General features: G+C 41.5%; 1 protein-coding gene across 1 annotated transcript in view; it reads left to right on the top strand.

Annotated features, from left to right (window-relative positions):
• The window catches only part of BBS5 (Bardet-Biedl syndrome 5), a 218,686-nt gene that overhangs the window by 76,617 nt on the left and 115,077 nt on the right, over positions 1 to 26,992 (top strand). Inside the window, exons 3-4 of the mRNA XM_085645358.1 lie at positions 11,963 to 12,028; positions 20,257 to 20,306. Coding sequence (XP_085501484.1) covers positions 11,963 to 12,028; positions 20,257 to 20,306 — 116 coding nt within the window. The remainder of the gene's footprint in view (positions 1 to 11,962; positions 12,029 to 20,256; positions 20,307 to 26,992) is intronic.

Genomic DNA, 26,992 nt, shown 5'->3' with positions numbered 1-26,992 from the left:
GCGACATCGAGTCGAGGCCGTCCAGCGACATCGATCTGGAGCCACCTCACGGCGTCGACACGGCGCCGAGCGGAGCCGATCATCGTGAAAAGGGCAGTAAGTGGTAGAGGGGGCGTCTGAGGCCCCGTGGAGCCCTAAAAGACCATTCTAGGGGCTAGAGGGGTGTTAGAACCAGCCTGGGAGTGCCAGGGGTGAACTAAGACTGGTGCAGTGACATCTGTGAGGGGCTGTGTAGTTTGGAGGGCCAGATCTTTAGGTTACCCTTGTTCTGCCTCAGCTTAGGCCCCAGCCTTGATCAATCTAGGTGGGTCACCCCCATGCCATCCAAATGACCACAAGCTGTATATGGGCAAAGTAAGACCAAGTTACCTCATGAAAGTGATCTGATCTGTAACTGTCATTGATTGCTTTTCCTTATTTATTGAAGGTGCCTTATTTATTGTCTTCCACTAATTTATTCCTGCACTGTATTTATTGTCTGACTGTATTTATTTGCCGTCTGTATTTATTGCATAACTATTTATTCTATGCTTAATGAGGTCCTGAACCTATTTATTGAAATCCCAAATTAGCATTGTTTATTTGACCTGCTCTTTTAAAGGAAAATCCCATTGTATTGTATTTATGTTATGAAACCTGTAACTAAGAGAAAATAAGATAAAGACATATATATTTTCATCTTGTCTTTCATAATTTTTACGGTGTAGTGTTGTTTTTGGAACGGATGAACGCATGGTTATTGTGAGGGTGTGACGTACGCTTAACACTGTGCCTGATCCCCAAGCTACCACTGTGCTGGGAACCTGGTGACTGCTAACCCGGTTGCCCGGTTTCCAACAAGGTGTATGAAAAATTCCAATAGCTATGGAATGGGACATTATGTTAGAAGCCATGAAAACACTGGATCTGGGCTATAGTGCCGCTCCTGTTGATTAATAACTGCATAATTGTGATACTGTAAACACCTAACCCGAACGACATGTATGCATGGGTAAAGATGGGACAGACCTATCAGGTGTAGATGTTGTAGTCATCTTAATTGTAAATATAGAACTAGGCATGGCTGGTCTGTCCCATAAACCTGACGTTGTATAAATATGTTTTTCTCTTCCGCAGGACTGGAGGGTGAGGGGAGGGGTGCAGAAAGGGTTTAGTTTTAATTGCTGATAGAGGTACGCTGAGACATGAAATTAATATGTTGGTCTAGAGGGAGTGGGATAGCTGCAATGGCAAGTCAAATATGTACAAACACTATGTGATGATCAATCCCACCTTCTGTATGAACCACTGGAAGTTTCTTTGTATCTGCAACATGTCATGTACCTACCTAATGTGCCAATTTCAACGCAAAAATGAAACTTAATTAAGTCTGTTTAAAAAAAAAAAAAAATCAATGCCTTCATCCTGTCCATCTTCAGTTCATACGTCCTATCTTTTAGTTTTGTGAGGATTCAGATCGTTGTCCCTCTTTCTTCTCCATATTAAATTTAAATGCTGGTGCTTGGCGGTACTAGTACCCAAACAGCTCACAATAGTATGTCCATGTGTGAGCTTGTCGTGTAGGAGTATCTCCAAGCTGTTTTCCAGAGATGGTATTTTCTTACTAAAAAACATATTTAGACATGCTTCGCGGACCTTTTTAGTCCTTCATTCATTCCCATTTCAAGTCAGAATGTTTGGGCACCACAGTAAATATAGCAATGCCATGCTTTTTTCAACTAGCACGTCTTTTTGCACTTGAGACTTTTCTAATAACTGTAAATAACAGTTGTTACTATTACCCAATTTAATTATATTTTAATTTGTGTACGGGAACGAAAATAATGCAGACATTTCCTGGCATGGTTCTCCACATTTAATGGATGAAAGAAAGCCATTTCTGACTGAAACGTGCCCAATATGTTGAGGTACCTGTTAAGAAAATAGAAGTATGATGCAGTTTGTTTAGTTTGTTCTCATCCGCGACACAAATCCAAAATAAAAGAATAATAAACTTTGTTCTAAATTAGATAGACTCGTCTATCTTATCTTCTAAGTTTCAGAGCCATTTAGGCTTCCTTTTGATGACGTTCAACCACTGTTCACCTCCCTTGAATGATGTGGCTTACATAGATGCATCATTTAGGATAAGATTGACAAACCGCACAAATATATGTTCTTTGCTAGTGTCATGATGAATTAGCTGCTGTTTTCTTTTCATGTTGTGCCCCTCTTTTACTTAGCCCTACCCTGCCTTCTCACGTCTGACGTATTCAGTCTTGTTTTCATGTTTGGCATTCCAAGCGAGGATTAGCTCCGTGGCTGGTGGTTTACATTTAATGTTTTGTTTTTAGGTTGAGTCTGTGCAGCGCATGCGCTGCTCTGCGAAGCATGCTGTATTGAGGTATGGAATAAAAGCTCTGCCCATTTCCGACCCATCTTTTCAATTAGCTCCTATTACAGTCTGTTCAAAATCATTGCTTTTCACTCATGAATAGGCTTACTAGTCCTTCCTTGGTACCACCTTGTCTGCATTTGTAACCTCCCATAAGTACTGGACTTTTTACTTGTGGTGTTACACGGTCTGATTTATCTAGTTGGTGACAGTGCTTAATTTGTAAAATATTAAGTGCAGGTGCTTAAATTTTTGGGGGAGGCCACACCCACTTGTCCAGCTCTGCCCACTTCCTCCAGAGGCTCCACCCACTTCCTTTATTGGTTCCACCCACATCATCAAGCCTCAACACATCATAGCCACCTCCTCAGATCTTGAGTTCCCCAAGAAGCTGAAGACCTGGCTCTTCACGTAAGCACTTCGAGGACCTCCCACCTACACACCTGCCCAAGTGCCCGGATACCCTCTTGGGTGATTAGTGTGCTATACAAATCAATACTGCAACATAACATAATGTAACATATGGGATGCCTATGACAACTTGAAAGGTATCTCAAATAAGAGAATGTGTGCAAATCTGAAAATGCAGCTTTAGGAAAGGTCAATAGAGGACTTGAGGCAATTTTGCAAACTAAAGAGAATGTGCTTGTACTGTGCGGTTTAAAAGAAAGGAAGGGATGAAGGAAGGAATTCATTATAGAAGGCAGCATCAAATGCAGGGTGGAAGGGGGTACTGGAGTGAGGAAATAAATAAGTAATGGATGAAAGAAGGAAGAAATAAGAAAATAATGTGAAAAGAAGAAATTAAGGGATAGAAGGAGAAAGGAAATCATTGATGCGTGATAGATGAATAGAATGATGAAAGGAAAGGAGGAAGAAACGCAGAAGGAAGGGTTGGGGATAAGAAAGGAAGAAATTAAGGAAGGGGTGAAGGAAGGAGCAGGAAAAAAGAAAGTACGAAATGAATGGAGGAAGAAGGATTAAAAGCACCAAGGGAGGAAGGATGGGTAATGAATGAGGGTGTAAGGAAGCAAGAAACAAGAGGGTAAAGAAGGCATGGCTGGAAGTGCTGAGGGAGAGAAAAAAGGAAAAGAAAAAAGATGGGATGAAGGAAAGCAAGGAGGTCAGGGGATCGGATACAAGTATGAAAGGTACTGGGTCCAGGAGGTACAGAGAGAATAATGACAGTGCAATATTGCAAAGAGAATTGAAGAAAAGAAATACATTTGTGTCCTTAACATACCATGAATGTTTGTAAAGCACATATTCACCAAAAGAAGCCTTGACAATGAATTTAAAATGTTGTGATCCAGCTCAACTGCACACATTTTATTGACCTCCGAAAGATGAAAGACTGAGTTGCCACACTAAGATTTAAATTTATGACCCTGAGAACAAACACAGATTCCTGTGGATATAAAAAAATGTGCAAGAAGGAAAAACATAAAAAGGGGGAGTGAGGCAGGAGGAAAAGTCTGAAGGCAAAGATAGATAAGTAGATAAAAAATGTGAAGAGAAGTGAAGAAAGCAGAGATTGAAGTGGAGCAGGATGAGAATGAAAAAAGGAAAGAGGAGAAAGGGAAGCAGAGCAGACTGTGGGGAGTGCGTGAAAAGAGAGTGGAAGGGAAAGATGAAAAGGTGAGAAATGAAAAGCAGTTAATGATGGGAGGTGGCGATTAAGAAGAAACGTGGACATAGGGCAGAAAGTGAAAGAAGAATGGAGAGAAGGGAAGGAGTAAGGTGTGAAGGGTAGGAAGAAAAGAAAAATACGGAGTAAAAGCAAGAAAAGAGAACACCTCTGCTTTATTAAATATACAGTAATTAATTATGTAAAGTTGTGGGGTGACAGGGCTATATCATTCTTGGCCTGTCTCATCAATGCATAGCTGTGCTGTCCAAGATACACAACAGCGATTAAGGACACCATATCACTAAGTGCAACGCTTGGGGGCTCACCATTTGTGCATGCACTGTGAAAGCTCGTGCCATTGTTAGTTTTAAGGACTCGTTCTTTCAGAGTGTATGTGAACATGGTGGTCACCCCCACCTCCTCAAGCTTGGTGTACGCGCTGCCAAAGGAGATTGTTGCATCAGGTGCCAGGAGCACTAAAGCGGGCACTGCCAACACGTTCACTTAGAAACTCATTAATTCATCCACTTACATTGACTTGAGTATTGAAAAATACATCACAAACTAACTCCATGTGAAGATAGAAACAATGTCATATTTCTAAATTACGGCTTCCTTTTACAATTTGTCCACTTCAGGCTTGTTTGCACAGGTCTTCCTGTAATGTATCGTAAACATTCTACATTTTAACAAGTGTGCACCAAATTATTTGCACAACATGAATGACTCTTTAGTCCTCAAGAGGCAATAGTGGTGGAAGAATGAAAAAGTCATATATGACTCTTTCAATTTAGCTCCTAAATGATAAATCTTTTTTCAAAAAGTTAACCCTTTCCATCTCATAATAAGCCAATTACATACAGTGTAGTGGGTCAAGGGAGCATTTGACCATAGGTGGATTTAATTAAGGAGACTGACAATGGTTTCTGTACAGTGGTTTCTGCAGCATACTATTGCTCATTTTGCTTTTGGGCACTTTAATTAACCGGCATGTATGTTTGGATCAATCCGTTTCATCTGTTGTGTTCATTCATCTAGTAATTTAATTAAGTGGAAATGAAATGAAAGGACACACTTGCAGAGACAATGCAGCAAGTATGTGAAATTCAAACACACAAATACTTTCCTGCTATTAACTAACCTGCTTCAGCCCACTGCTAACCACATTTTAAATCACAAAGTGCATACACTTGTGATTCTGGATGAGAGTATCCTTTTTTAAAAGTGTTCTTTGTTTAGGGTACTCGATAGCCAGTCTTTTAAATTTGGCAAAGTCAAAAGCAACTTGTAGATTAGAAACTGCCTTCTTTTCAGGTATCTGCTATTTCTTTCAGCTATTTCTTTTAACAAAAGTGGACTTCTTATATCCCACAGCTGAGCTAGTACAAACTATCTGTCGCAATGAAAACACTACAAAAATGCACAGAGTCCTCATTTGCAAGGCAAACACACAAATGACAAAATCAGCAATGGCCCTCCCAGCGCTGAAAATTATTTGCGCCAGTTACCTGATCTTTGAGAGATGACGGGCTAGTCACATTGTGTTGCGTCACCGTGTGCTGACTGGGTTCAGAATGTCCTGCTATGCCTGCTGCCTGGCTGCTCCTCGTAATGCTGCCTTGTCCTGTGCCACGCAATTAGAGTGCTGGCAGTTACTAAGTGCAGAGCAGCACGTTCACAGTGTAGTTAGTCTTGGGCCATGAGTACTAAGTTTGAAAGCAGAATTACAGGCAACTGTCCAGGTCAGTGCTGATAAAAATGCATGCTAGAGTGTTTTTTTAATTTCAGAAAGGCAGGGCAGCAAAATAAATCTACAGAGGATTTCATAGCATCAGGCTATCAAACCCAAACTATGTGACTCAAGCGCAGCTTCTGGCAACCATCGGTCGGATTTCACATGGCAATAAATCTGAAGCGCAGGCCCTCAGCATGAAAGACGTGAGATTAATAATGTGCCTTAATGCCGGATATGTATTTATTTTTTGTGCGGCTCTTGTTGCTTTTAATGTATTGTATTTGCATTTATATAGCGCATACTACCCCTGACGAGGCATCGAAGTGCTTTTTCGGCGAGTAGCACGCTACTCCGGAACCCATAAACGATTAGTGTTGAGTTAGTATAGTAAAATATGAAAGTGATTTGAGTGGTGGATAAATTAGTCAGTTATTTGGATTCAGAAGGATAGCAGAGGGATAGAAGAGGGAAACAGGTTAGTATTTACATAGCATTTGTTACCCCTGATGGTGTGTTAAAGCACTTTTTTCGGCGAGTAGCGCGCTACTCCAGAACCCATAAGGATTAGTGATGAATTAGCATCGTGAAATATCAAAGTAATTTGAGTGGTGGATATTAATCAGTTATTTGGATTGAGAAGCATAGCGGAGGGATAGAAGAGGGAAAAGGTTTTCATTTATAAAGCACTGGTTATCCCTGATGGGGTGTTCAAGCGTTTTTTGATTTTTTGGTGCGAGAAATGACTCCAGAGTTCTCATCTCGAAAAGGTACGTCCATCAACAATCTTCCCTGGGGTGCCAGAAAGAGTGTAGTCAAATGGAATCCTAAGCCGCATATCAGCATTAAAGGTTTGGGCAAGCATTAACCCTCATGGCCAGTATACAAAAGAGCTATGGTCCTCCAATACACCTGCAACCATTTACTTTGTCTTGCTAGATTCAACTTTAGACAACTGCAGTTCATTCATTCAAGAATGGGCAACATGCATGGCAACGAATTTGATAGACAAGAACTATTAAGCCACCACACATGTAGAAAATGTGTCACAGCACAGTAGAGATCTTTCCTGTAATGAGCGCTTGAAAGTGGAGGCAGCGCAGAAAACTGAAATGTAAGGAAAAATAAATGGCCCACGTTAAACAATACTTGCTTGCATAGGCCTATCTCTAACATGGGGCAGTCTTAAATGGGCCCGAAAGACCAGAAAGAACTAAAGCGGACATGGGCAACATTCAGAAGTGTCAGAACTGTCACTAGGCCAGATTCAGCTGCTCAATGTGAATGAAGCCCAGAAAAGCATTTGCCTCAAAATCCCTTAAATGTTAAACTTACTGGAAATGTACTTTGCTGTCCAAACTGTTCAGAATGATAGCCCAGGGTTCGGAACAGGGCTTCAGTAGTAATAAACCTACCTAGAAGCAACATTATTGAAACAAGATATAAGATGTTATGATTAGCTGCAGAAAGCTAGAACAGCCATCCATTTTGAAAGCAGAATGGCTTTGCGTGCACTTGTTTATGCTCTTTCTCCTGTCTTTGGATAGGACTGAATTAAGTTTGCTTAATTGGTAAAGCAGAATATTAACAATAATGTATACAAAAACACACAGGAAAGGGCTTCCTGGCACACCCTCTTCTGCCACAGTGCACTCAGACTAGAGAGGCAGGAAAATCTGAGATCTCACTTAAGACAGATGTTCACAACAACGCACCAGGATCTTCAGCCACACTGGGAAGAACAGCTTTTAAGGATGTGCAGCATTCATTCTATGAGATATTACGATGTTCCACACTGAAGTTTCCGCGTGAACCTATCAGGATTCAGATAAATATGTTATCTACTTCAAAGTGCTCTTTCTGCCAGTAGTTGTCTCATGTTACTGAGCGGCCGCGATTCAGGATGGTTGACAAATCGTGCACCCAAGTATCATTGCAACAAGCTCCAACAATGATTTTAGTCAAGTTATTTTGGAAGGCACTTCTCTAATGCTGATTTGTCACTTTTCCGGTCATTTGCTGTATTTGGGTGTCAAACTGGTGCGGAGGTGAAACCTTTTCCCAGACAGTGTCAACGTTCAAAAATGACAAAATAATGAGATAATACTCTCCCTTCCCCGGCCCTCACGAGTGAGTAGCCAGCTTTACATACAACCATGGTTGACTGTTACAAATGCCAAACACATGGAGGCAAACCGTGAGTTGCACAAAGTACGTGTCCATGTGCACGAAGGTATTCATAACTGACACTATAAAATGTTATCTTACAAGGAGCGATTCAAAGCACGTGTAAACCAAGCAAACTAAAACTATTCTAGAAACATGATACTGCTAAACTACGTGAAAAGGCCCAAACGAATAAATTACACTAAGCAGGAAATAAGCGGCCCAACTAAATCGCGATGAGGGTGTCAGGGAAAAATATCGGGAATGCGTGTAGCATTTCACGCCCAGTTTCACAAAATAACAATTTATTCACGGGTTTCTGAGAAGCCCAATAGCGACTGCACCACGTTACCTCTCTACTTATGAAGCAAGTAAATAGAATCTATGAAACTATTACCTGCTGCTTTTATCATGGGCGCTCATTTAAATTCACTTCTGCTGGAAGTTTTACGTTATTGTAAAACATTTGACCTGCAGTACTACACAATTCCAGCCTGCCTTGCGTTCAGCCAAAAGCCCGTCCTCGGCAGTTCCCTAACGGAAATGAAAGCATGTTCTTTGTGGAAGGCAGGCAGGATCTGCTGACGTGACATCACTATCGTGATGAACGTCATGTTGTCTATCTTTTACCATGCCTGGACCGGGGTGGGCCTCACGAAGAGGACATACCAGGCAGCAACAGAGGAATGAACAGGAATTCATTTTTAATAATTACCGGGTCCTCTGCAGGAGGAGAAAGATCGCATAGACCCGGCCTGGTGATTTAAGTGCCGGTGCTGAGCACCGGTAAGCACCAGCACAAATTAAGCACTGGTTGGTGAGCACTATTTTCCTTAAAAAGCTTCCCCTACTCCACACACCACGTTACAGCACGCCGCCTACTTTTATATTGTTACTATTAATGTATTTATATTTTTTAAGTTGGAGCGCGGTCCGCTTTCACTTTAGTGGCCGCACGTCTTCATTTATTTAATTTGCCGTGCGGTCCGCTTTCGCTTTAGCGGCCGCTTATTTATTTATTTAATTTACGGCTTTATGTAATTTAGGTCTTTGCTTCTTTATTTATTGAATTTACAGCACGGTCCGCTTTCACTTAAGCGGCTGCGCTACTGAAACTTTATATCTTTGGTTTTATTTTCGGAGAGAAAGCGCCCCATACTGCCCTTTCACTTTAATGTTGGCCACGCCCCTTCTTTAAATTCTGCTCACTTTAACCTGAATACAGTGAGCAACGTCTAAAGAAAGGGGCGCGGCCACTATCAATGTGGTCTAGCATTTGTATGATTTTGAGCTATTGGCATTAGAAATGACAATGCCTTTTATATATGTGTTGCTTTTAAAAACACACAAATAAAAGCCATTGTCATTTACAATGCCAACAGCTTAAACTCTCGCAAATGTGAGACCTATTGCATTGAAAATGCTTGTTCAAGGTTCTTTTTTGTTCTTTTAATGAGAAAGCTGCACCTGCTAATCTTAGTTTTGGTTTCTGCCTTGTGTACTTACATTTGAAACAATGCATGTAGAAAACCTATATAAGTCATGCAGGCTAGGATGGGGTCGGCATTAGATGCACACTGCTATAGAGTAGACATGCTGCTTTGCATAGCAATATTGGACTGCTTGAATTGATGAATAAATTTGTGCAAACTTTGCATAGGTGTACGTGTGTTTCATGTTATCTCTATGAGAGGCTGTTGAGGGGTTAGCAATGTGATATGGTGCTGCTCTAGTTCAACTATAGTTCCATTCTTAATTTAATGACAACTAGAGGCAGAAAAATACCGGACACCTTTAGCCACTGCGGAAAGATTTTTCATAGTAAGAGTGGGTTCGCTATGTAATAGGATCCACACAGATATGAATGTTATGTCCACAGTTGGGACCATAGCATTGATGGGCACTGAAAGTTCACTAGAGTATTTTTAAGGATTGATCACACAATTGTTCTGGTTGTGACATTTTGAGTGAGGCGTGATTATATTTTTTGTTCACTTAATTCTGTGAAAAAAATTGATTAGTGTTCCAGAAGGGGGTTATAAATTCAACGTTCTTTAAATAGGCAAGCTATGGGCAGACTTGAAGCAGTGGTTTCATTTTGTTAACCAATCTCTGTTCTTGAATATTTACCAATAATATCCCCCACATTCCATTCTCTGTCTGTGTCCTAGCTAGTTGCGATTCGCAGGTCTGTTAGTAGATGCCAATGGCTGTCTAAAACCCTCCAGTCTCAACTGATGTTACTTGATAACTCTAACTGAAGAGACTCTAATTACTGTGAAATGTGTGATTGTGAGGGTAAATGCTATGCAAAGTTTCTTGAAATTAGTAGTTAGATTTTCATTTGGATTTGTTGTAGTCCGTGTATGAGAGTATGTCTTGCAAGAATCTCGATACTTATGCTGATGTGTCCTCAGTACCAGGTCAAGACCCTCAAGTGTGAGTTTTTTCTGCGAGTGTACAGAATAGAGGCACTAAATAAAAGCAATTGTAGCAACTAAATACTACCTAATTCTGAAGTAGTAGGTTCTGGCATCTTCTATTAAGTCAATCAGTATATCTGTTCTCTGCCTAAGCAGAGGGTTTCTGCCACAAGAAGCAAGCTCCAACCATAGCCTACCACAGCCCCTTTTGCCAAACGTCCTGAATGGGACACACATATGCAGAGACTATGGGCTGTTTTTAACTTGCTTCATAACACATGAAGTGTGTAGGAAAGATCTACCTAAATATTTGACATGCTGAAATAAATAACTCCATAATCCAACCAACGATGTAGTGAAAGAATGTAGAAAACATGGAAAAAGGGTTCTGCACCGACAATGACAATAGATAATTTGGCCCATGACAATGTATGTATCTTAAAGTGAAAATGGAATCAGCAGCAAAGGTTGGAAAACTACGTGTAATTGCAATATAGCTTAATTATCCACAGCGCCGGAGATTACTCCTCACTTGTGTTTCATGGCGAGGATCCACGCCATTAAACATGAGTGAGGAGTACTGTCCGACGCTGCGGATAATTACGCTATATTACAATTACATGACCTGATATTACGGATATGTTTTTAATTTGATCAGAACAATGGAGGCAGAGCTTTCTCCTTATATATTTAAGCCCTGAGGAAGTCGGAGGTGATTGTGCCTCTATGATGAAACACATGTTTTGAGTGTATATGGCTTCTGTGGTGACTAAGAAGCTTTACCTCTGTGCATGAACTGATGTAAAGAACTATCGACTCAAGGAAGTACTTGTGGATCCAATAAAAAACAACACAACTCCTATTTGGATATTTAATTTATGTTACTTTGAGTGCTCAGGACAATTTTTGTATATTTGAAACCTCTTTGGGTTATATATGGGTAGTGAGGTGGCCAATTCTTGTCCTAGAGAACGAACTGTGGTTTGGATATTACAACAGATTACCCCGACACATTGAGGAGAGCACCTGCCCAGCTTCTGGCTGGGCCAGAGAAACACCTGGAAGGCTCCTTTATGAGATCGCTCTACCTTAGACATGTTCAGAAAGTTGAGGAAATAGTGTCTACTCACTGAAGCATGTTCAGTTCCAAAATATCTAAGCATGCATGCTGCTAGCCGGAAACACTATATATGTGTGGTCTCCTCGAGGTTTCTCCTGGTGGAGTTAGCATCTCTCAAACTAATAACCATTGTGCATGTGGCACCTACAGAAACCCCGCTGGCATCTTCATTCACCACTTGTCACTTGGCTTGCGATCCTTTTAAAGACTGGTGATTCCTGATTCCTGAAGTCTGAAGGAAAAAGTGGGCAGGTGAAATTAGCTGTAGACACCATTAAGCCCTGAAACATTCTGTTGGAAGTTTTTGCTTAATTAAGAGTTGCAAGCCATAGAATATATGTACTAAAGATTGGACATGAAGTATAGCTCAGATTCAGCAATATGAAATGAAAATATATAGATTTAGAACTTGTACATGTTTTAAAACTCTCTAAACAACGTAAAAGCGATAAAAGGAGACTCACTATAGCATTTAATTTGCTGGCATTTGTCGTATTATAATTTCTTATTTTTGCAGGTCGTTTAATGGTGACAAATTTACGAATAATTTGGCATTCCCTGGCACTGCCTCGAGTTAACCTTGGTAAGTGAATTTACTTTCATTCCAAATATAGAATCAGTAATGCATGTTTTCCATCCAGAAGCACTCTTACAACTACAAGTTGGAGATCAAATGTACAAAGCAATGCCACATTTCTCAAAGATCTAATACCATTTGTATGCAACAGAAGACATTTTATGAGACCTGATTAGAAGTAGATTATTTAGAGATTAAATATAGGAATTTGATACAAATATGTGTTGTGATTTTTTTATATAGCACAACAAAGTTACCTCATGATAGCTTTGGAGCACTCAGGCCCAGAGTAAATGCAAACTGATAGAAATACAAAAAACAAGATTTAGATTAGGGTAGTAAGCAGAATAGGCGTCGTACTCCAAAGCAAAGTAGGGCTGGAACACAGAGTATGTGCCCTGACATACTCTGAAATGCGTTTAAATGAATCAAAACTCCCTGAAATGTTGCAGAAAAGACTGCTGGGTCTACGGTCCACCCATCCCCCACTATTGCTGTATTTATATGCCCTCTGTCCTCACCATTAGTTCCCTGGTCAGCCCAAATTGTGTTCATCTTCCAGTTATAAATGTGTTTTTTTCCCTCTTCTATCCCCTTTGCCAATAAAATGCATTTTCTCAATTATGGCCTGATCCTGATTTCACCTCCTGCTGTTATGATTTGATTTGATTTTTTGGGTCTTCAAGAGCGCTCATAAGCCCTGAGGCGTCTTGGTGCTAGCCTGATATCAAGAATGGTGCACATTTACTTATTATAAAACCAAGTTTTTAATTTTTTCCTAAAGATCAAAAGAGTTGCATGCTCAGCGGGGACTTCCAGTCAGCACCCTCTATCTTCCCTGTATTAGAAAGTTTGGTGGGCTCCCCATCCCCTCGCAGACTGGTCACTAGACTATACAGACAAATGCAGAACTCAGCGCCAGTGGTCAAGCCTAAATCCCTACAATACTGGAATAACGACCTTCAATCTCCGCTAACTGAAGAACAGTGGAACTTCTGTTGCGGGCAACTCACGGAACTCTCGCCAAACTATAGATTAAGGCTGATACATTTCAAATACTTGCACAGACTTTATAGGACACCAATTAGTCTGCATAGGATGGGGCTTAGAGAGGAGGATGGATGTTGGAGGTGCAGGTATTCCCCTGCCTCTTTTTTACACATAGCATGGTCCTGCCCGGTACTCGCGGACTATTGGTCTTCAGATTTTTAAATTGGTGAATCAGATTGTTGGGCGGTCGGATACCCCTTCCCCAGAGCTGGGTATACTAGGATATGTCAAAGATACTTTACCCAAATCACGCAAATTGCATGCATTACTTTTCCTTTTTCCTAAAAGACAAGTGGCGGTATACTGGGGCAGAAGAAGGGCGCCTTCAATAAAGGGTTGGCTGGGTTATGGCCACACACAATTGGAAACATTTTGGGAACTTATGCCGCCAACTTCCCGTCCTCGCGACATCTGGGAGCCGTTCATGCAATGGGCTCAGACACAACAAGAGGCGGCTGCGGCCGAAAACGCCGCAAATGTGTAGTTCCTGGGGTAGATGGAGAAGGTACATGGAGAATACAAATTGAGTGATAGACCGATATTGCTAAAATCCTGGTGTAGGATGGAGAAAAATGTATGGGCATGTATAAGACTGCACGTCTCTGTGGCAGCTCACTGATGTTTTTATGCTCCAACCTCTGTGTATGACTATACTGCTGTTGGGAACCCCTCGAACCTGAGTAGATGTTTAAATATTTGTACCTTTCATTGCAAGACTGACGTGACCAAATGTTGAATATGTATACTATTACTTGACATCTGTCCGCACCACGACTCATGATAGATGTGACAACAACTGGCTTGTTTTGTTGGTTGAATTGTTTTGTAATTATTAAAAAATGCTAATAAAATTGTTTTTTTAAAAGAGTTGAGGATAGTCTAGGTCGTCTGTCCTTTGATGAGGATAGTCTGGGTTCTGCCAAGCATAGTTCTACACCGGAGTGGGATTGTGTGTGTAAAAGATCACAGTGATGGGCCCTTCTTCCTCCGCCTGTACCCTATTCTTTACATCATCTACACACAGTAACATGACACATGAAATAACTGAACAGCAGACAACACAATACAGAATACTGATTTGAAATTGGACACAATTAACTTTATATTTTCCTGTCAAAAAATTGCAGGGTTATTGCTGTAGAGGAAAAGAACCTTAGTCGAATCACCTGCTGGCATCCCAGGAAGTTGATAGTAAGTTCAGGGTGAGCACAGGACAGAAGAGTGTGTGGGAGGCCCGTTGTTCACATGCATCTGATACTTGATAAAATTGTACTTCAGTTGCTTGTGCAGACTCCTAGTTATGGAAAGGCTGCCACTGTTGCCATCCATCTGCCTTGCAGCTACCCTATTCTGTTATTAGACCTAGACTTCCCCAATAGAGACCCTACCCCTCTTGATTTTTGAATACCCATGGCGCTACACGATTGAGCACCCCAACCACACAGCAGTAGCGGCCCGTGGAGAGAGGTCAGTGAGGCGGGGCGGGGAAGGGTCCAGGTGGGGGTTAGTAAACGCTGGAATATAGATGAACGGAGGTAAGTAAACAATTAAATTAAAAACGAATTTCGTTGTGCGCGCTGCATCGCACGATTTAATTTCATTGTTTACTTATCTCCGTTCATCCATATTCCGGTGTTTACTACTCCCCACCCTGCCCCTCCCCGCCCCGCCCCACCTCACCGCCCCACGGAACTCCCTCCATGGGCCGCTATTGCCACACAGAATGCCATCAAACTGAGGGACCGTAATGGTGGGGGTTGTGAAATTAGCACCTCATGGTTCTCCACTCTGTACCTTAAAATATTAATTGTCTGCTCTCCCCTTCTCTTCCCTCTTTCTCCTCTTTTTCCAAACTCTCTCGCTTTTACTCCCATCCTCTTTCTTTTTCTCTCTTTATCCCTCTCACTTTCTCTTACCTTTTATACTTTCTTTACTTAAAAGATCTTGTTTTACTCATCTTTCCAACTTTATTGAGAAAAGTGACTTGATGTCAGGCGTCATATCCATATGGAATTACTTTAAACTCACAGTGAACAACAATGGAGTGACTGTCCTATAGTTTCTAGACCTCTCAGCAGCATTTGACTCTGTTTACCACCACATCCTATTGCAAAGACTCCATCACATCAGAATATGTGAAAATGTAAAGAAATTACATGAAATGGATTGCCTCATATCTCAAAGACAGACAAAGCTTGTTATACCTACCACATTTCACATCAGCCCCTTACACCCGCCACTGTGGTGCCCCTCAGGGATCCATCTTATCTCATCTGTTATTCAACGTCTACGTAACTTCCTTACCCCTCATCCAAAACGCTGCTGCAAGCCTCCTGCACCACATCTACCCCAGAGAATGCTTCATTCTCCTGCTAGCACTACATTGGCTACATGTAACTAGACGAGCGATTTTCAAGGCACTTAGCATTGTCCACAAAGCTTTCCAAGGAAATGGACCACTACACCTACAACTTATATTTCAAGCAATGAATATAAAATAGGACACTGCACTCCAGGCTTGTGCCACAGGTTGTCATACTTGCGTACTATAAGAAATCCATAGGAGGCACCACTGTCTCAATAGAAGCCTTAAAGCTCTGGAAATTACCATTAGTATAGATTCGCAGTATCCAGGAACATTTAGGTAAAAGAAAGGGGAAAACATTGCTGTTTTCAAGTTACCTCCCCCATCCCATAACCCTGAGATAGAACCCGCAACAATAATTATTCCTTCAATTACAGTCCATAGATATGAAACTTCCCAACCAGTACACTCTCCTCCTATTGGCTAACATTCTAACAATTGTCTGTACCCAGGTAAGTTATGGAGGGCTAACCTCTGTCTAGCATTTGTGTTGTATAATAATGTAAATTAATTTAAAAAAACTTCCTGTTCCTCTCTAACTCTAATGTCACAACACTCAGCAGTGGTAGTCAATTGTACTTCTAACAGGTTGCATATTAATTCCCTTTTACACTTGTGCAGGGCAGAACCATTATAGATCATGTTTATCACCCAGAATAGAACCAGTCCACAGCATCAAACTACTCATCATCAACTGAACATGCCGAGAATAACTGCAGGGATCTGCCACATACCACTGGCCACCTGAGGACTCTAATTTTGTCCACCTTTGCAGGTCCCGACTAAGTAAATACTGTTACTTCTTCTTGACCTCTCACAATGACAATAATATAAGGGATGATTTTAACAAAGTCCATCCAGGCAGATCTTCTGACCATCCCTCTCCCAAGTCTATGTCTGCTCAGGACCATGAACATCAACAAAACTCTTCGAATGGCCACTCTGTGCTGTAACCAGCTTAGATGAAGAAGTCTGAGCGCTAGGCACGCTGATAATTGTTTTCAGTATGCTGGCAATAATGATCCTCTCTGCAGGTCGCTAAATGCTATTTCCTATGATCACAGTCCACTGCTAGGCACTGCATCCCATAAAGCAGTAACGACATTACACTAGTCATCACACACAACACGGAAACACTTCTCACATAAGATCAAAACAAAGACAATACCTTCAAGCCACACACCCTACATTATGTAGTGGGTAACCCATGTTGGCAAGACCATCAGCCTTCCACATAGGGTTAGTAAGTACTGTATAAATGTTAATACACAATACAGTTTTTGATGGCTGGTTCTGTCGATGACAGGTAGCACACTGCTCTGCTGTGCTATGTGAGTTCTTTATACCCAGACCCTGGAACACATGCATGCACAGATGCAACGCTACCAACTCTAATTTTAAACAGTCATCATCCATCAACCGCCTGACTGTTAATAGTGTTAGAACTGTTTGTCATTGTGCGTGAAACAAAACTGCACAGGAGCCTTTGGTAGCTACCTTTGGTAGTCTTAAACAAGCTTTACATTCCCCAACCAATGCTAATGTTGAAAGTCATTTAGCGGAACATTTGTTTCTACTATTATAATAGTATGGACAGTGAACTGGAGGGTTTTTATTCAGAATTGCCAAGTCCACCTTGCCTGTCGGAATTTAATCTGAGCTTTGACCAATGTGTGGCCTATTCACAAACTAACTGTACTTTGTAGTATATTTAGTAGTAGTACAATAGTAATATGCACATGCTACAAAATACTATTCACAAACCTATATGAGAAGAACTCCACCTCTCCTATTTTATGTATGCTGAGGTCTCAGCTACTTTTGCAGAGATCTCCACATACGTAGGTATATGTTTTAGTAGTAATGTGGGAGGAACCTCGGGAGTGGGCGCACAAGGGGAAATGGAAGGGGCATAAGGAGGAGTAAGGAGAGGCTTAGGGAAAGGTAAGTAGGGGTTTAAGGAGGGACAAGCAAATGCCCACCCACAAAAGAGTAAGCACATTAATATTCACAAACTGCACTTCTAAAGTTACTACAGCCAAAAAAGTCCCAAAACTGTTTTAAAAGTACTACAGCCAGCCTTGGAGTAACTCAGGCACCACACATGGGAACTCACAGGTAGTGCTTCACTCTCCCATAAAAAATACTGGAGATAGAGACCAAATAAAACCCCACAGAAAATAATGCGAAATAAATTACATAATTTAGAATTTTAAAGTTTACGCTTATGTGTGTGGTAAAAATTATAATCAGTATATATTTTTTAATTAAAGGTATTTGCTCTAGTCAGTAAGTGACAGTTTTCTGTATTTTTTATTAATTGTTTACCTTTTTGAAATATTTGTTTTTAGGTGCCCTTACTCCTAGTTTCAGGGATAACACTAAGCCTCACAACAATTAGTACCTAAAATAATGATACTTTGTAAATATCACAACTTTGCACAAGGATCAGTCCTATCAGCCAATAGGTCATTCACATCTCTTATACTCGAAGATTGCCTACGCAACTGTTGGTTGGCCAGTGCTCACCACATAGATATCGCAAACTCCATCTCAGAAATAGACTTGGTCGTTCTCACCCTTGCAGAAACAGGGTTAAGCTCACAGTCAAACCCTAAGTTTGACCTTCTTGCCCCATCTTGTTACAATATCCTAACAGCAGTCAGATGAAGGGAACACTGGTGGTGGAGTCTCAATGATATTAATAAACAGCTTAGTGTACTAAACTTCCCACCGCTAAATACAATCCTTCTCTCTGTTGCTCTGTTGCCAAGCACTGCCCCTTAGTTTCATGTAATTTATCACCCTTCTAGAGTCATAAGCTTTCATTTCCAACTTCACAAATTTTATTGCCAAATTGCAACTTCATAGTGAATTCAATATGTACTTGGGTGTCCTTAAGGTCAATTGGAGTCATGCATCAGATACATATATCCGGGTACTTGTTGCAAGTTGTGCTGAGCAAATAACCGCTTATACTGGACAAAGATATGAGCCCATTCTAAAGTTGATATCCTAGATTTGGTGGTCCATGTTAATCATAAGGTGGATTGTATCTCCCCCTTTGAAGTTGACGGGTCAGACCATCTACAAATAACTTTACTCATACACTCACCTTACTCCTCGATCAAGACTAATACCACTCAATTCGCCATCACAAAAAGCATCTCAACATATATCTGATTCTGATTGTCCTCAAGCTCTTGATTACATTAGGGAAAACACAGTTCCATCTGATATAAATTAATCTTTCATGAAACTTCCATTCGCTCAGTTGCATAACGCAAAAAAGCAATGTTGCCCATTGCAATCATAACTCTTGGTTCTTGGATCAGCTCCATACTAAAAGAAAGGTACTCGGACTCCTTTAAAGAACCTACAAAACCTTCAAGGACCCTAATAGACTATCTACTCTCAAATACTTTAGAAAAACCTGCAAGCTAAAGGTCCGCCACGACATGGCTAAATTCTTTTGGAATAAAGTTCATAATACTTTATATTAGTAAAACTCAATGCTACTGCTCGCTCAGTCCCTTTTCCTGTATCTTTGAGAAAATGTGATGAATTCACTGACTTCACAAACAAGTTACAGCTAATAACAAACTGCTTCCTTAAATCGGACCTGGAGCATCATAAATAGCTAAATAAATTAACAGTCCCTATTTATTATCTGTTTCCACCCTGGCAACAAAGAAGATACAGCCACTATTGGCAGGTATTCTTTTGTATATAAACATTGTATATTATCAGGTAAAATTGTACTCCTCAGAGAATTTATGCTTACTCCATCAGAGTAAAGGTACCATCTGTGTCATTCCAAAGACATGTTTCCATTTCAGAAATTTGTAGGGCATCTGCTGAGGTCACTCTACGCTTTCTTTGATTATTCGCATCTTCTAGAAAGCTTTTGGCCAAGAATTTCTGCATAATTTGTTTGCATATTCTGAACCACACTTCATGCTACCTTCCTCCTCTGTATCGTGGCAGTGCATTGCTCCAACGCCTCCCAGACACACTGGGCCCCTTAGGAAATGTGGCTCTCTGCTCCAAACTGATGGAACTCCACTGGCTCCCCTTGCCAGCCAGCACCATCCTTAAAACCAGCTGCATCATTTATAAAGCCATCACAACCAGCATCCCTTGTCTACCTAGCTGACAAGCTCACTGTCTCCCATGCCCCTGACCCCTGCAACCAGGACACAAACTAACTGGAGAAACAGAAGTGCAGAAAAGAAAAAAATAGGCAACAAGCTCTGGAGAAATAGAAGAGCAAAAAGAAAAAAATCGGCAACAAGCCTTCATCTATGCACCTAGGATCTAGAGCAACACCTCCATTTATATTAGGACTGTCCCAACCCTTCTCCAATTTAGGAATTTAGGATAGGGCTGAAGACCCATCTCTTTAATGAACACTACTTGATGATGCAGTAACAATCCTCCAACCAGCTACCCCTTCTGTCACACGTTGACTGTGTCTTTGCGTTTGACTATGTACATTGATCCACTGAATTGCATTCATATATACATATATCTACACTACGAGTTTATCATGTGGCCTTCTCAACAGTATTGATTAACACAGATAGAAAAAGAGAAACTGTTGTACTAAGAGTACTGGAACCGTCATAAAGATAAAGTTTTTTGATTATTTTTGATCTACACAAGTAAATATGTGGATCCTGGAATCCTGGTCAAGGATCGCACAGCCAAACCATTCTTAAACACTGCTGATGACTACCGTGGGAAACACTGTTTAAGATCATTGTTATTTTTCTGACGTTAATTTATTGACATGTACCATATGCTTTCACATTTTTAGCTGTTGGATACAATTGCATGATAACCATCACAACAAGAACAGCTAACTCGGTGAGTGCTTGTTACACTTTATGTATGCTGTTTTATTGCACTGTTCTCTTGACTATACATTTTTTAGCAGAAAAGTCCTTCAATGAGTTAACGCACAGGAAACCCACATCACTTAGATCAGTGGTTCCCAAACTTTTGACTCCAGAGGACCCCCATTGAGTCACCACTGGGAGCCGGGGACCCCCAAGCAATTTGTAGGATTTAAATTTCAAACATTAAAAAAATAATTCGGAAAAAATAAACACATGTGTGCACAGAAAACAAATAATTGAATTACTAAGGATTTTAGGGGCATATTTACAAGCCCCTATCACCATGGTAACAACACTTTTTGCAACATTTCTGTGGCGATAGGGGCTTCGCCTTATTTACAAGGCAGTGTTAAGCCACTTAGGGCCAGATGTGCGACCTGTCAATTAGCGAGTCACAAATTGCTTCGCATTTGCGACTCGCTAATTGGAATGCACAACAGTGTCTCAGACACTGTTTGTGATTCCTAATGGGGTCAAAAATTGCATGCCTCATTAATATTAATGAAGCAGGCGCAATTTGCGACCCCTTTAGGACTGGCTAGCATTCACAGGGATGGTGGCCTGCTGGGGTCAGGAGACCACCATGTCTGTGACTGCTTTTTTAATTAAGCAGTTTTTTTTTCAAATGTAGCCCGTTTTCCTTAAAGAAAAACGGGATGCATTTAAAAAAAGAAAAATGAAACTTTTCAGTTTCATTTTATTTAGGGCAGCTCTTAAAAAATATTTTCCCACATACTCAAAAAGGGAAAGGGGTCCCCTGGACACCCCTTCCACTTTGTGAGTGGTTTACCACCTACTTGAAGTAGGTGGTAGACTGCAAGTGTTTTGCGGCCGCAAATGCGGCCACAAAACATCAGTACATAGCATATCGAGTCACTATTAGGAAGGAACGCCCCTTCCTAATAGCGAAAGTCGCAAATGCTATTTTGAGAGTCACTGACTCGCAGAATAGCATTTGTACATGCTATTACCCTTTTTTGCAGCCACAAACGGGAGGATGTCCCGTTTGCGGACGCAAAAAGGTCGTACATCTGGCCCTTACTTGGCTTAACAGTGCCTTGTAAATAAGACCCCCTTTCACCCAATGCTTCGAGTGAAAGGGGTGGGCAGTGGGTGTTGCGGTGGGCGTTCCACCGCAACACCCATTGATTTTGACGCTGCCCCCTATTTACAAGGGCAGCTTAAATGGGAGGCAGAGTCAAAATTAAGACCAGGGAAAATCTGGTCTTAACTTGGCAAAACAAGGAGAAATGCTTTATTTCTCCTCGTTTAGGCAAAACGCCTTTGATTTTTTATGTTCAGGAAGGTGACCGTTCCTGCACTTAAATAATCTTTTTTAAAAATTACACTTTGTAACTTCCATGTGTGCTGCATTAAGCAGCACACATAAAAAGTGACAAAACAGCATTTCAAGATTGTTTATGTGCAGGAAGGGGGCCCTTCCTGTACATAAACAATCTTCCCCTGCATGCAGACACCCTTGCACTATGGTGCAAGGGTGCCTGCATTGGCGCTACACTGTTAAGTGTAGCTCCAACGCAGGGGAAACACAGGGCTACACCATATTCTTGTAAATATGGTGCAACCCTGCGTTTCTGAAGTGGCGGACCTTACTATGCACCAGGATACGACCATCTTTTTTGGGGTTCTTCAATGATTCCCCCACTATCACCCTCCAACATTGCCTGTATCTCTCCATAGCCCCTCTGTCACATGTATTTTATTTTTTATAGCATCTCTCATACCATTGTAGGATGTCAGAGCACTTTACATCGCACACTCCTATAGAGACAGTGACTCATTTTTTTTTAACTTATTTTTATTGCCATTTTCATATTTCATACATTGTACATCATTCATATTCTTCAAGTGGTCGTATCCGATCATACATACTGTAATGGTACTTAACAACTGTACTGATTGATGATTCGTCACCAGGAAGCATAAACAATGCATACAGATATCATGACGTTCATATCCTGCGATCTCGGGTTCCATATATGGCAAAGGAACTGGGGTTTAACATAGGCATAAACTAGGGAATGGATATGGAAGAATATGTCCAATTACACTAGTGAGGGAGTGTAGCGTCGTGATGGTGAGGCACCTCTGATACTTATGTTTGCCTATCCTAGTCGGTGCGACCGAGAATCGTAATAGTGTGCCTGAAGCTAGGGCTTGTCAAGAGCTCGCGTGGTTGGGAGTCTACGGAATCAGGTGGGCAGGGCCTGTAACTGTGTACTCTGGATTAGTTGTGTAGATGCGTCGTCTGGTGGGTCCGCCCCCGGGGAGAGTTGCCCAAACTGGTACAATAGAGACAGTGACTCATACATGTAAATCAGTGTATAGAAAATGTTACATAAGGCAAAGAGGACTACAAGGTGTAGAATTTCCATGTCATTCATACTTGTAGGCATTTTTAAAGAGTGCTTAGTCTGGAGAAGCACAAACTCAGAATTCAGAACATAACACAGTAGTTAGCGTTGACTTTAACAATATAAATGTATTTCCACCTAAATAAACCGTTTTAGCAGCATCAGGATAATGAAAGACTGGGAAAAAACACAAGTCACTAACTCGTACCTTGCAGTTTGCAAGCAGCTCTTTGATGACAGTTTATATGTCACTGTGCTAGATTACGATTGTCACTTATAAACTGCACAGTAACAAAAGAATCTCTGTGACAAAAAGCAGTAAGCCACTGAACTATGCACATAAAATACTTTTTTTTTTAAATGCATGGTACACTTTCTTTGCAGTAGGCATATTAACACTCTGTGCAACATTAGATAAGTCAAAGCGCCACTGGACAAAACTCTCATCTCCCTCCAGCAGGTACATTAATCACTGGCGTTATCTTGACACTTTTATTGTTGTTTGAAAACTGCTAATTGTACAAGATACTTTGCAATGCTTTTAAAACTGCTTGCTGCGGACCCCCTAGGAATGTATCACGGAACCCTGGGGGTCCACGGACCACAGTTTGGGAAACACTGACTTAGATCATAATTTAAAATAATATCCTTAGGTGAAAAAAACAAAAATACAAGTAATCTTCCAATTTTTCTTAACTGAGTTGTGTGGGAAACAATGTTTTTCCACCTTTGAACTTTTAAGCTGTTAACCTCAGTACCAGGGAGAAACAGAAAAAGCGCACATTTTTTGTCATAACCAGGTTACATTACATATCATGAGCCAAACTGCCAAGTCGAGAGCTTTTGCCCAAAATGGCATTTATTTTTTTGTATTAAATGTCCAAAATACTTTTCATCTACCTCTGACACACAGGAACATATCTTTAGGAACGTTGGACCCAGATATTTTGCTTCAGAGTGTCTAGTGTGCAAGAAAGCCAGGATTGTAAAATGTCTGTTTACAGCCCACTTGAGACCAATGACTACAACTCTTGCTTTCAATGATTTATCCCAGCTCTAGGCACCTATGAAACCTTTCATTATTAGTCACTGCTTAGCCTACCGACTCTAAAGCCTGGCTTTCAACCAACCTTCCTCCTCTTTTGCTGCCTAGGAGGCCTTGTGGGTTATAATTTTTTAATGGTATTTTCCTCAAAGAGAGCATTCCTCTTTTTTCTTTCTTGGACTGCGTTACGTCAGCGAGTAAGTTTGATCTAGATGTTTATTTCTCTGGATCCCCTAGTTTTAAAGCTACTAGAGTCCTGGATTTTAAAATAGTTTTATAGTTTCCAGAGATGCTTAAACAGACACAGGAGAAGTGACGGAATTTTGGGCAGACTCCTTCCACAGACAGCTATGCATCAAAAGACCTTAAGACATACAGTCTTAAAATGTGTGATCTTGCTATAGTTTCCTAAGGATTTGGTGATTGAGTGGTGGAGTTTTCTCCTCTGACCTGACGGACCCTTGTGAGAAGGGATGCTTAGAAAGACTCTTAAAAAACAAATCTTTGCAAAGCCAATATGTCTGACGTTGGCTGCTGGCCAATGCTTTCTAAATAGTTTTTGCAAAACTTTATTACAAAAGGCATGTCAGAATGGCTGCCTGTTTGCATGCATGCATGCATGCATGCACAGGCAGCTATTTTTTAATTTCTTTGTTTGTAGGAAAGGTTTAGAAAAACCATTGAAAGATGGCTGTCCCTGCATGGGCTTATTTACTCGATAGGCTCATACTGCATGCACTGATAACCATCTTTGAATGGTTTTAAAGCACATTTAAACATTGCCACCCTTTGCTATGCCAGTGCTGGATGTGTTGCTGCGTAAGCAGTGTCGGGGTCAGATAGCAGTGTCTGCTGAGCTTCCATTCTCTCGCAAATAAGAAGAAAAACACAAAAAAACACTTTTTATGTTTCTCAAAGATGCATTGCTTTGAAAGTCACTACCACTGAAAAATACCTTTGTGGGTGCCTCAGCATAATATGGGCATTTACACAGAAGGGAAGCAATAGCAATACCTCCTAGGATATTTCTGGTGGTGTTCCTAGTTTATCTGGACAGCCACATAGAGGATCATGGGCTTTCCAATCACCACAGGCAAGTGCCTCCGTTTTGGAGGTGTTTCATTTGAGGTGACTCAATTACATCCAATAGTTAATGGGCAAAAGGCAAATGAAATGTTTTGAATTTTGACTGTCATGTGGTTTTCCCAGTGGATAATTATTTATATATTGCTGGCATTGTTATTGTTATTGTTTTTGGATCCAATTTTCTCTACCCTTGACTACGCATGCAGCCCGTCTACCCCCTTGGATTGGTCTGATCATTATGCCATCCATTTTAGTCTGCAGATTAAGAGATCTGCTCCAGTCCACAGCTCAGACTCGGTCAGCTATTACAGAGTATGGTCAAAATTAGACCTCCCTGGTTTTAATACCTCTCTACTTGCCTCTCTCCCAGACCCTGATCTCCCTCTCTTGCCTTTGAACCTAGCAGTCTCTTCGTGGCTGTCTTCTGCCATAGACCTTCATCTGCCTTTGCGTCGTAAACGCAGCCTAGGCCATCACCCCCCGGCACCATGGTTCACGGATGAGTTAAAACTCATGAAGTCTGAGTGTAAGCATTTGGAACGTAGGTGGAGAAAGAGCTACAGCCCTCATTGCAAACTTACCTACAGAGCAGCACTTGGCACAGTATCATCTGGCCTGTAGGAAAGCAAAATCCATCTTTGTAATAGACGAGATAAATAACTCTTCTAACCGCCCTCGGGCACTCTTTGCTATGGTAAAAAATCTGGCTGGTTCCAAGGCCTCCCCATCACCACCTTCGCTCGACGAGCCTCGCTGCAATGAGATTGCAGACTTTTTCACCACCAAAGTAGAAACTATCTACCGTTCCCTTTTGGGACCTCAGCCTCCATCTTCTTCTCTGCAGTCTGTACCATCACTGCCAGTCCCTGTCTCTGCCCGCCCTTTGTTACTCAAATGGCCCAGGCTGGATCAACAAACTTTATCTGATTGCTTATCCAAGGTCAAATCCGGTTCCCCTCTGGATCCAGTTCCGATGGATATTCTTCGTCAGCTCTCCCCTGATTCCCTTCTTATTATAAAAGCCCTCTTAAATGCCTCCCTTCGAGAATCTACTGTCCCTGAGGACTGGAAGCGGGCTATGGTGGTCCCTCTTCTTAAAAAAGCCTACAGCGGACCCCAAAATTCTTTCAAACTACCGCCCGATTTCTTTGCTGCCTATGTTCTCCAAGATTCTTGAGAGGCATGTTAACACCCATTTGTCGCTGTACATAGAATCGTCCGGTTTTCTCCATCCCTCTCAATCAGACTTTCGTTCGCATTTTTCCACCGAGACCACGCTACTAGGAGTGACCGAGAATCTCCGCTCTCTGCTTGACAGGGGAGAATCGGCGGCTCTTATCCTTCTGGATTTAAGTGCCGCGTTCGACACTGTGTCACATTCCATCCTATTGAACTGCCTCAGGTCTGCAGGGGTAGCGGGTTCAGCCTTGGCCTGGTTGGCCTCCTTTATACAGAATCGCTCCTTTCAGATCTTTTCACAAACTGCCTCATCTTCTATCCGCCCATCTGCATATGGAGTTCCCCAGGGGTCCTCACTTAGCCCTCTGCTTTTCAATATCTATATACGTCCTTTGGCGGATATTGTGGAGACCTCTGGCTTAGCTCTTTACTCATATGCAGAGGATACCCAGATTATATTTTCACTATCAGCGGGAGAGGAAAGTTCTCCCTCCTCGCTTCAGCTTGGTCTGGGTAAGGTGGCGGAGTGGATGCAGACTAATCTTCTAAAACTAAATGGTGAGAAAACGGAGGTGCTGATACTAGGTAATAACAAACACCTTTGGGGCCCCCAACATTGGCCTACTACAATGGGTCCTCTTCCCCAGCCAGTGAAGCAGGTGCGGAACCTCGGCTTTATTATGGACGATCTACTCTTGATGCGGCAACAGGTGGTCAGTGTTGCAGCTACCTGTTTTACCATTTTGAGATGGTTATGGAAGATCCTCTGGATGCTCCCGAACTCCACCAAGCGCACTGTAGTAGTTCAGGCCCTAATTACATCACGCCTAGACTACGGGAATGTACTACACTTGGGGGGCAGCCAGGAGATTCTGCGTGTAATATTCCCAGGAGGACCTGCGTCTCTCCTTTTCTTCAAGATCTACACTGGCTGCGTATAGAAAATCGCATCAAATACAAGACACTGTG

This window comes from Triturus cristatus, chromosome 3_1, assembly GCF_964204655.1.
Source record: "Triturus cristatus chromosome 3_1, aTriCri1.1, whole genome shotgun sequence".
Classification (NCBI taxonomy): domain Eukaryota; kingdom Metazoa; phylum Chordata; class Amphibia; order Caudata; family Salamandridae; genus Triturus; species Triturus cristatus.
This window is presented reverse-complemented; position numbering and strand designations above follow the sequence as displayed.